Genomic DNA, 11,788 nt, shown 5'->3' with positions numbered 1-11,788 from the left:
GGGATCTTGGGCATGCATGCACACGCGCCCGGCGTAAGTTTTAAGCCATTGGGTCTGGGACATGAACTGCGGTCGACTACGTGGGAGTCCAGCAGCATAGCCATTAGGCTAACTGCTGGTTCCCTGAACTTGGTTAATTTCAGGAGCATTTTAGTTGAGTCTTCTTAGTTTTTAGGGAAAGCTAAGATGTTATTTACTACAATATGTTGTTTCTCTCCTCCTTTTTAGCACGTAGGCCACTTGTTTCAGGTTTACATCTTAATGTACTGGTTACAATATATATAGCATGATGCTCTTTTTTTTTTTGGAGAGGTTTTCACTATAGGGGGCAAGTGTGCGCTCGCCAAAAGGCAGAGAGAGACAGAAAGTGAGAAATCATTCCCCAGGGGGGATGGCCATGTCGCAATCCCTTTTCCTCCATTCTCCTCTTGGGATCCTGAGTACACATGCACACATGCCTGGTGTGACTTTGAGCCAACCAGTCCGGGACTCAAACCGCAGTCAACCACATGGAGTCCAGTGACATAGTCATTATGCCAACTGCTGGTTCCAGTGCTCATTTTTTTTTTTAAAGAATTATTTACTTACTGCTTTTTAATTTGACCAGCAAGACACACAGAGAGAGAGAAAGAGAGGTAAAGTGAGAAAGCAAGTCCAGGACTCAAACTGTGGTCGGCCATGTGGGAGTCCAGCACCTTAACCACCGTGCTACCTGCTGGCCCTGATGCTTACTATCTGGTGGTAGTAGGCATCCTTGCTTTGCTTCAGTAAATAGAATTTCCTGACAGTAACAAGGCTCTGGAGAGGAAGGTTGGGGTATCAGAACACAGTGGTACTTAATTATCAAAGAAAACATTTTCTCACAGGTTGGGCATCCATGTAAGGGAATTACATTTGTGATGTGTGGCTTGCATGGATTTGCAAGACTGCCATCTGTAGAGGGTATAAGTTATTGATTTTGTCTATTCTGACTACTAATAGGCTTGCAATCATCAGTTGGGTCTATCTGATTTACAAATATTTTTAAATTACACTAAAAATTATTTAACTTTGGAGATTTAAAAACAAATTGTGAAGACACATGTATGTATATGGAATGATTAAATGTGGTTTGCAAAATAGTTCATTTAAACAGCATACAAGTAATACATTCTTTCTGATACTGATTTTTCAACTCTGCTCATTAGGGAAAAGAGATTGTCAAATCCTTTGCTAATTGTAACTAAGGAAAAGGTGGGGCATTTATTCTGCTGTGCCTCACACAGGTCTCTGCAGGTATGCTCATTCTTTGTCCCCAGGATGTAGAGCTCACTGCGCAGCATTTGACATGTCGGTTGCTCTTCAAGGTTCACATTTAACTGGGTTCATTGCACAAGGTGAGCACCAGAAACCTACTGCTGCTCTAGAAATAACTCTTCTCAAACTGCTGTGGTCTCTTTCTTTGTGGTCTTGGCTGTCTAATCTACTTGGTGCCATAGCTGCAAAGGTCTCCACACGTTCCCTGAGGTGGGAAATCCGTGAGTAGGGGTGTAGAAAGTGAGCAACTCCCCCCAGTTTTATGTAAAAGAAGAGTTCCACTGCCCAGAATGAAAGACCTCAGTGTCAGCACAGGTGAGGTGCTGTCATTCTGGGTCTTTCCTTCAGTGTCAATCCCTTTATTATCCTGAGGGCTCCTTTTCCCCAGCTCCCTAGTGGCAGTGCCTCCTACACCTCCCCGTGGTAACTTTTCTCCACCAACCATCTTTGTTCCAGAATTTTGAGCCACAGCTCGGTTTGTGTCCCACATTGCCATTCCTTGAGCCCAGTCCGGCTTAGCTGATAATCTTTTTCAAAGGCTGTCAGTGGTGCAGTGCTTCCTAATGTTCCCTAGGTCGCATTTGTATTTTTGGTGTCAGAGGGCTTTAGGGACTGATTCTAAGGGTGGAAGTCTCAGGTCCTACCCACAGCCACATGAGGAACATGAAGGACTTGGTCTCCTCAGTCATCTCGTCCTTGAGTGCTTATGTAATGTGGGTACCTTTCTATATCTAGTATAAGCCCAAAACAGAAATATGCATGCCTGGTTCTAGCTGTCCGGGCACTCAATATGCGCTGGCGTGGCTCCACTACCAGTATGTTAGCTCTACCTTTGTGGATAATTTAGGCCTGTGTTGGTTCATGCATTCTGGAGACATTACATCTCAACTACTGTCCTTGTACTCTACATCCCATATCTCTAGGCAGTCAGGGGAAGGGATAGTGACACCACACTCTTCTCGAGCACCTGATACCACATCAGAACCCTCGTTCACAGAGTGTGTCTGCCTTCCACCCTCTCTGCTGCAGTGTCAGCTTCTTAACTCAGTTTCAGTGGTTGTGATTCCCCAAATAGTTTCCTACATGTGGCATTAACTTTATTCTCTTGTGCTCCATCCATTTGCCCATGGGAATCCACCAAGATACTTTTTAGTTTTATCAAATCCAGGTGACATGAAACGTAACCATCTTAACCATTTTTAAGTTCAGCAGAGTTAAATACATTCATGTTGTGCATCTAATCCCCAGAATTTTCTGTGCTTTCCAAAATTGAAACTGTGTACTGAAACTCTGTATCCATTAAACACCCCCTACTTGCCTCCCCGCCAGTTTCTGGCAACCACGTTCTACTTCTTGTCTCTGAATCTGACTACTTACATGAACAGAATTGTGCAGTGTTGTCTATGATTGACTTATTTCAACTTAACATAATGTTCCCAAGGTTGAGCACATTGTAGCCTGTGTCAATTTCCTTCCTTTTTCTTTTCTTTTTTTTTTTTTTGGCCATAGGATGTGTTAGGATGTGTGAGCTTGCTGGAGAGAGACACAAAAAGGCAGTGCAGTGAGAGGGAAAGTGAGAATATCACCTCCCCCAAGGGAGATGGCCATGCCACAATCCCTTCTCTTCTATTCTCCTCCTGGGATTTTGGGCTCATGTACCCAGTGTGATTTTTGAGCATACGCACACATACCCAGAGTGATTTTCAAGCCCAAATGCTGTCAGCCCAGTGTCTTAATCACCATGCCACCTGCTGGCACCAATTTCCTTCCTTTTTAAAATTGCATACCGTTCCATTGTGTAGCATATTATTTTGTTTTGTTTCTTTATTCCTTTGTTGGGCCTTTGTGTATCTTCGTCTATCTTTTGGCCAATGTGAATAATGCTGTTAGGTACCTGTGTACACAGACACCTCTTTGATACTGATTTCAGTTCTTTTGGATATACACTGAAAGTGGAATTACTGAATCACAGTAATTGTATTTCTGAATTCTGAGGAATCATCACACCATTTTCCACAGTGGCTGCACCATTTTACATTCCTACTGACAGTGCATGAAGGTTCCAATTTCTCCACAGTCTCATCAACACTCACGTTTTCTGTTTTTTGGACTTGTCATCCTAGTTGATATGAGGTGGGATCTCATTGTGGTTTCAATTCACATTACCCTGATGACCAGTGAGATTGTGCATCTCTTCACGTATTTGACCATTTGCATATCTTCTTTGGAAAAATGCCTGGTTAAGACTTCCACCCCCCAGTTTGTTTTATAGAATTACCTTTCTTTAGTGCCATGTCTGTTTTCATGCAGAGTTTGCACATACTCAGCTAGCTCACGTTACCCTTATTCCATCACCTCGACTTCATCTGAGGCACGTTGCTTTCAGCCTCCAGTGCATATCCCTTAGCCTCCACCTTCCTTGCCCTCTGCCCAAACACTGAAGGTCGGTTAAACACAGAAACCCAAGTTACAGATGAAGACGTTGTGAAGACCATGTGGCTACCCGAAAGAGCTTGAGATCTGGAGACAATTTAACTTCTTGTCCTTGGTTAGCTGCCCACTTGTTGAGTGACTTAAAGCATACAGCAGGTCCCCTAATTACTCCCATACCTGTGAGAAAATAGGGGTTTTACCTGTATTGTTGAACTCACACCAAAGTAGGTAAAATTATTTTAGAAGGAATGTGTGTGTATGTGTGTGGCATATGTGTGTGTGGTGGAAGGGATGACTGACCAGTGGAAAATATCTAAAAGCTCACTTAGAAAAATGCTTATCCCTGCCCCCAGTGTTCCATCTCCTTCTTTAGCATGTTAAGAGTTTTTGCAGGGACCAACAGATGGTGTAATGGTTACATCACTGGAGTCCTACGTAGTCAACCACAGTTCGAGTCCTGGACCTGGCAGCTTAAAATTCATGCTCAGTACATGTGCGTGCGTGCCCCAATTCCCAAGAGGAGACTGGAAGAGAAGGGATTGTAGCATAGTCATCTGCCCTGGGGGGGGGTGATTTCTTACTTGCTTTCTCTCTGATGAGTGCACATTTCCTATAGCAAAAAATCTCTCTAAAAACAAATAAGTAAAATTTTTAAAAGAGTCTTTGGAAAGCCTGAAGATGCTACTCTCTAGAAAGGTTAGGTGGTTTGTTTATTTTGCAATATAGCATGTGGACAGATGTAGTTAGGGGTTGGTAAATCTGAATCTCATGAACAAAATGGTAAGTCTGTGGCTTCCTCCTGCCCACTCTCCCATGATGTTGGCCCACAGTCTCTCCTGGGAGAGGATGTTTATCTCAAGCATCCGGAGAAGCATTGTGCTTTGTTCAGGATCCACCTGCTCCTCACCAGGCCCAAATACAATTCACTGATGCTGTTGGATTCCAGAGTGGGAGGCTGGCCACTGTAATTCCTTGAATTTAGTCCAGGAAACCAAGCAAGGGGTGGAGGGACCTTATTTGGAGGCCAACCAGTTTGGATATTAAGTTGAACAACAATTCCCTGAGTTGTTTTCTTTGTTTGGTGCAGTCTGGGTTGAAGATTATGAAATGTCTCCCCTTGTCAATTTAGGGTGTTATGGTCTAGTCAGAGAGAAATGGTGGTGATAATAAGGCAGAATATGAACAGAGTGTGAATTCTAGATGATTTAGTAGAAAAAGTATTGCTATATATATATATGTGTGTGTGTGTATATATATATAGTTTTTGGAGAGGTTTTTGCTATAGGGTGCGTGCGCTCGCCAGAAAGACAGAGGGAGACAGAGACAGAAAGTGAGAAATCACCCCCTAGAGGGAAAGGCCATGCCACAGTCCCTTCTCCTCCATTCTCCTCTTAGGATCTTGGGCACACACTCACATGCGCCCGGCAGGAGTTTAAGCCACTGAGTCTGGGACTCGAACTGCGAGTTCAGCAGTGTAGCCATTATGCCAACTGCTGGTCCCAATATTTTTAAGATATATTTTAGTTATGATTTCTGGTTTATATATATATTAGGTTGTCAGGAAAGTCACGACATCTCTCTGCAAAAATGCATCATGCCTTTCCGAGAGCCCCAATAATGATTGTACATCTTTGTGGGGTACAGCGTGGTCTTTAGAAGCATGTGTACAGTGTGTAACAGTCAAATCACTGACAGAGACATTAACCTTACTTGACCTTGAACATGACATCGTGTTGCTTTGTTATTAATAGTGATCATAATAGCTACTGTTTACCTAGTACCCAATAGGTTCTCAACACCATATTGGACACTTTTCATATAATATCCCTTTAGTCACTACAATCTAGTTTACAGCCAAGGAACCTGAGACTCAGACTAGTTGTATGACTTGCAGAGAATTTGGTAAATAGCAGAGCAAAGATTATGCCCAGTCTGGTCAAAGAAAGGTGTGGCTTCTTTGAGAAGGAGAAATTTGAGTTGTCTGGAGAAGCAACACCACAAGGGAGAAGGCAGCATTTATTCTCCTTGGAACCAGGGCTGGGGAACAGTGCACAGCCTCACACACCTAGGCTTCCCCAGGCTGGGGCCTCAGCTCGTAAACCTTTCCCCACCAGCCTCATCTGCACAAGTTCTACCCATTCTTCAAGGTCCATTCGGAGATATTTCTGCTACCCCCAAACCAGATGTGTCCTCATTCTCCTTTGTGTGTCCGTAACACCCACATGACACACACACAGATTTTCACACAGTGTCTTATGCTCAGGGCTTGACCAATGTTGAAAGGCTGAATGTTGTTGAGTTCCTAGGACTCAGCAGGTGGAGGAAGATGCCATTCTGCTTGGCTGGTTTAATCCTGCAGGAGCCCTGTCCATCGGCCTCTCTCAGGAAACAGATACATTTTAGTCAGAGACACTTCAGAAGCCCAGAACCATTCAGGCTAGGACTTCCCTTCCATCATCCAGAAGGTGGGCATGGAACTCGACGGGAAGCCGTGTCATGGTAGCCTAGGAGAGCTGGGTCTAGAGAGAGAGGGAGGATTGCCTCTGATGTGGTGCCCAGATGACCTATTGCAAAGGCTGTTACAAAGTCCAGATTCTTCTAGAAATAGAGTCCCTCTCCAAGGACTTACTAGGGGACTTGTGAATCCTTCGGAGGGATGAAGCAACACTGATCTGAGAATTCATTTCTCTGTGACCTTGTCTCATGGGGGGTTTTGAGGTTACTGTTGGACTCACAACTCTGTACCTAAAGGTTGGCTAGTCATGCCACCTGGCCTCATCTCAGCCCAGTTATTTTCCTTTAGCTCCTTTAAATTCCAACTGATGGAAGAAAGCTGGGGCCTAGGCCAATCTTGACCTTGACTTGTGCAGGAGAAGAAGCAAGGAACCGGGGTTTTCCTGTCTTGGGTCACGGCAGTAGGAAAATACCCAGGCTCCATTCCAACTGGGAGGACCTCTGGCTTTGCAGACCTGCCTGCAAACAGGAAGCTGTCTCCTCCATGGAGGCTCAGTTCTGAGGACTGTCACACGCCTCAGCAGTTTTCCCCTAACAGGAAAGTTGTCAGAGCTGGTCAGGCATTTCCTCCTCTACCATCTGCCATCTGAATAGAGGAGAAAGTCTTAGTTGTGGTTCCTTTCCTGTGCAGGGGAAGTTACTCAGGTTAGAAGCTGCTGGAATAAACCCTAGGGAATAGGGGAACAGGGTTTTAGAGGGCATGGCCAATGCTTCCAACTTATGCCTTTCCTGGGACTAAGTTATTAAAGAATTAATAGAGTATAATTTTTGAGTTCTCTAGATCAGTGTGCAACCTGAAGAAAGATCCATGAACTTCATTGAAACTGGGTTCTATGCTTATAATGGAAAATGGGGATAGAAGACCAGATGAAAACACCATTTTGGTTCAAGCAATGTGTTTTGGTGGGACCCCTTAGGATAGATAGTAAGAGAGAGAAGCCACAGAGTGTCCCATCAAGTACACAGCTGTAGCTTATGCTCATCTTACTGCCCTTGCTTTCTCTGCATCATTTGGGAGTATTGTAATCTTGAAACAAAGGATTTTCCCTTAATTATTATGGCATTATTAATATTTTCTGTGCAATTTGTTTGAATTTAATTTGAATAGCATGTCTCTATATAGGCAATCCTTAAGGATTTTTTTTCTTATGTCTTAGATACGAGTAGATAAATGTTTTGTTTTTGTTCTGGACTGTTTGTTTTTTAATTTGCTATAGGGCTCATGTTCTTGAGAGAGAAGGAGAGAGAGAAAATAAGAAAGCACCTCCCAGGAAGTATGGGCATACTACAATCCCTTCTTTTTCACTCCTCTTTTGGGATTTTGAGCACATATGCACATATGCCCAGAGTATTTTTCAAGCTGTCAGGTCTGGGACTGGAACGTGTAGTTGACTATTTGGAATTCAACCATTTTATCCACCATGCTACTGGCTAGTCTGGGTTTCTGGTGTTTTTGTTTTTGTTTTTTTCTTTATTGTGTTGTACATATACAACTAGAAAGTTTTTTTTTTATTTGTTTTTAGTTGGAGTTTTAGAAAGAAGGATTATTTTTGTGGAAGTGCTAATTGTATGATTTTAATCAAAATTATGACCTGAGACTCTGAATGTAGTTCAGATATACTAGTAATTTCATTTTTCTCTCTCCATATTTTTTTGTCTTCCCAGGAGGACTTTAAGAAAGAGAAAGGAGAGGGCCTGATCCAAGTGCTATGTGTGAAGAAGCAAGCTGAGGCTGAGGCTAGTGTTGGGGTGTGCTCCTTACGCCTGGCCCAGTCTGAAATTAGTCCTCGGTGCCTGATGCTGGTCTTGGACAACAGAACAGGTAAGGGATATCTGTCTGGGGGGCTGGGGAGGGAGTAGAACTGAGGAAGGAAATCCTGGGTGGAAACCAGGCATCTCAGTTCCATAGACCACAGGTGATGGGGAGAAGGATATGGCTGATGTACAGAGAGGCCCTGCTGAGAAGGACTACCCTGACCATCAGAGCATCTTCTAGAACAGTGTGGGAGAGTAGAGCAGGAGAGCTGACCTAGCTTCTAGATCTCTCAACCCTTATTTCTAATTCTAGAACTTTCCAACAAACTTGGACTTATGAAAATGCACCAGTCTGACCTGAGAGAGGTAAGTTCTTTGAGATTATGGGTCTCAGAGAGAAGACAGGGTCTAGAGGAAGGGAAAAAGTAACTATCTTCTCTAGTCTTACCCTTCTTGCCTCTTCATCCTCCTCTAACAGTAGTCACCTTTTTTGCTTGAAGCAAAATTTTATTGTGTAGCTTAAATAAGAGAGATAAGTCTTAAATCCTATTTCAAAAGTCTTTGCATTCAATGTCTTCTTGAGTCTATTCACTGTTGAGTCATGTTCTTCTAGAAACCACTTTCCACACGTGATGGGCTGTCTTTTCTGTGCCTTCTCTTCAAGCTGGGAATCCATGACTTCACTGAACAAAATGTTGCAAACCACCAGAGCTATTCCCGAAAGACCCTGATTGCACTGGTCACCTCGGGTATCCTGCTGGCTGCCTTGGGCACTACTGGCTATTTCCTGATGAACCGCCGCAGTTGGAGCCCCACAGGAGAAAGGCTGGTCAGTTCTGGGGTCCAGGAGCAAATGGAATGAAGAAGCTAGTGGTCTTTTGGGGAGGGATCCATGGAAATCAAGGAGGAGGAAGAAAAATACCAGGAAAATCACTTCTGTATCTTTATGTAGGGATAGGTATGTGCACAGAATCCATATCCATGGAAGATACAGAACAATACATAGCAGATTGAGGAGGGGCCAGCACACCTACTCACTGTAATAGCAGATGATTTCGTATCATCTAGTGTGTTTTCTGGGATAGTTCAGCTGGGTACAACCAAGACAGGCTGCTACTTATTTGTAAGCATTTTAAAGGTCTAATGGGTGTGACCTTGCTCACAGGAAAGAAAATTTAGTCTTGAAGTGTTCTGGATGAGGGAGGACAAAGCTGAGGCTTGACTCTTGGCCTCTGGCCTATTATCCACCCTGGGGAGGTTCTACCCTTTTGGACTGCCTGTTTTCTTGTGGGAGCTGGCTACTGAGCTGCAGTGGCACGGTGTGGTGCCTCTCCACTGTCCTTTCTCCTTTAGGAGCTGGAACCCTGACTGCACTTCAGGAAGAAGAGTCTGCACAGGCAGCTGCACCCTTCCTCCTGCTCCCTCCCTCACTTCCTGTTTGGGCTGTTCCCCTGCCCCCACCCACACTGTCTTACATGCCTGCTTACAGAATGCTACTTTATTTATACACTGTCTAGGGTGAAGACCCTTATTACACGGAGAATGGTGGAGGCCAGGGCTATAGCTCAGGACCTGGGGCTTCCTCGGAAGCTCAGGGAAAGGCCAGTGTGAACCGAGGGGCTCAGGAGAACGGGACCGGCCAGGCCACTTCCAGAAACGGCCATTCAGCAAGACAACATGTGGCTGATACCGAATTGTGACTTGGCTGGGTGGGTCAGGGTTGGGTGGTATCCAGGAACACAACCCCTCCTTGCATCTAACCACATACCACCTCCATGCCGGGGGCGTCCCTATGTCCCACTCTTGCCTACTGCACACACCTCAGGGGTTCTACCTGGGGCTTTTCTTGGGGAGAGGCAGGTTAAACACCTGCCCTTTTCACCTTTAGTTCCCTGAACCCAGACTCTGGTCTTCTTTGGGTAACAGTGTAATGGCGCAAAGCAAAGGTCCAGAGAAGCTTCCTGGGAGGGTGGGTGTCCTTGCAACCTTTACCCATGGACCATCTCTTCACCATCTCATTATAGGAATCCCCAGGGAAAAGGATAGGCTTTTCTAGAGTACCATTTCCTCCCAGGAAGCTATGATTTTTACTGTATCTTTCTTAGATTTTTTTTTTTTTTCTCTTCTCTAGGGAAACCAAAGTAACCATCTGTATCTGCTCCTTTGTGGTATAGCCAGAATGCTGTGTTGTCTTAAATCACTTCTCTTATCCCTCTTCCAAGATCCTGTGGAATTGGTCACCAGCTCTCCCCTTACCCCATAAGTACCACTGAGCCCCAAAGTGTCTTCTTACCTGTGAACAGAGATCTGCACAGTTTCCACTGAAGCCTGGAACTGGGCTCACTTTTTCCCTCTGGGTCAAAGAGGGCAGGACCATGGAACCAGTTCTTTGAGCCGAGCGGAGTCGAGGTTGTGCTCTTCTAAGGAATCCGCTTTCTCTAAGTTGGGTCCTGGCCTTATCCTCTGATCTTTACTCCTCTTTCTCTAAGTTGGGTCCTGGCCTTATCCTCTGATCTTTACGGCTTCCTCCTTTCTCATTTTGACTCCTGGGTTGAGCTGTGTCCGCTGTACCCCAGAAGACTTCTTTTTGTCTCTCCCTCCCCGCCCCAAACCCCTTCACTGCTCTGTACTTTGGGACATCTCCCAGGGACCCTGATCACAAGCTGCTTTCTCTATGAATGACCCAGGTCCTTGCTTGTTTTGTTTGTTTGTTCGTTTCTTTACTGTTTTTCTAGAAGGGTGAACAATGACGGTTGGAAATAGAACTTTCCAGAGATGAGATGATTAGGTGGAATTTTTTTTTCTGAATAAAAAGTGTGTGTAAATACTGTAATTAAAGTGAATCTGAAACATGTCTGTCCTGTGGCTCTATCCCAGCTGGGCGTGTCTGAATGCCAGAGTGACCTAAATGGTGGTAGCTCTGTGGTGGGGAGGAGCTAGCTAGGGAAGAGAGTGCACCATCCGAGGAAACACAGGTACCAACCAGGACACTAAAGACCTTTGGCCAAGTCTGTCAACTAGTCCTCCACGGGAGCTCCCTGGAGCTCCCAGGGAAGCTGGGTATTTCCAGTGGTAGAAAGGTAGGTCCAATGCATCAAGGACCTTCGAGATGGAGGGTGGTGGGCTGGGCACCTATGAGCTGTACCCTCATGACGACTCTTGAGAAGAGGACCATTGTTGGTCATATGCAAATTATGCAAAACAAAGAAGGAGCCATGTCCTATTAACCTTGTATTAGCAGACCACTTCCTGCCCTGAGCTTTGAGCAGAAATAGTGAAGAACTATGGGGACTCTTCTAGAGCTCTGCCTGCTCCCCCCTCTCCCATCTTGGAGCTGGTTCTCAGCCCCAGCTAGACAGCAGTTCAACTGCAAAAGGAAATTCTGTAATCACTCACCTCCCCCAAGCTTCCAGATGCCCACCCCACCTTCCCACCCCCAGACCACAGGAAGTGTGTGTGTGTGTGTGTGTGTGTGTGTGTGTGTGTGTATGTATGTATGTGTAGTGGGGGGCGGGGGTGCCGAACCTACCAGTAGCTTCAGGAAACACTCCCAAGCTTGTCAACAGTGGCAGAGGTAGTTGGGGCCAAACAAAGGTTGATTATTCCACTCTTATCTCGCCACAGTCAGACCTTTCCCTTTAGCAACTCCCACCCCGTTTCTTTTTTTCCTTTTTCCATCTTTAACTGGAAGTTCTTCCTCAGGACTGAGGAGGCAAAGGAGTGAGGTCTAGAACCTTCCCTAGGAGGTGATTTGGCTGATTTGGGTATTGGGTCAGAAGAGAAAACCCAG

The 11,788-nt window shown here is 45.1% G+C and overlaps 1 protein-coding gene across 3 annotated transcripts in view; it reads left to right on the top strand.

The window, feature by feature from the left end:
- Positions 1-10,338, top strand: part of CD34 (CD34 molecule) — a 29,103-nt gene extending 18,765 nt beyond the window's left edge. Inside the window, exons 5-9 of one of the 3 annotated variants that reach the window (XM_006159311.3) lie at positions 7,909-8,065; positions 8,312-8,364; positions 8,663-8,827; positions 9,516-9,707; positions 10,130-10,338. In XM_006159311.3, coding sequence (XP_006159373.1) covers positions 7,909-8,065; positions 8,312-8,364; positions 8,663-8,827; positions 9,516-9,698 — 558 coding nt within the window. In that variant the 3' untranslated portion in view covers positions 9,699-9,707; positions 10,130-10,338. Of the gene's footprint in view, positions 1-7,908; positions 8,066-8,311; positions 8,365-8,662; positions 8,828-9,351 lie in introns of all 3 variants that reach the window. The other 2 variants (XM_014591956.2, XM_006159312.3) reach the window with 2 other exon arrangements.
- Positions 10,339-11,788: the final 1,450 nt, after the last annotated feature.

This window comes from Tupaia chinensis, unplaced genomic scaffold, assembly GCF_000334495.1.
Source record: "Tupaia chinensis unplaced genomic scaffold, TupChi_1.0 Scaffold000627_1, whole genome shotgun sequence".
NCBI classification, from domain to species: Eukaryota; Metazoa; Chordata; class Mammalia; order Scandentia; family Tupaiidae; genus Tupaia; species Tupaia belangeri.
Note: the sequence above shows the minus strand (reverse complement) of the source record. Positions and strands in the feature narration are given on the sequence as shown.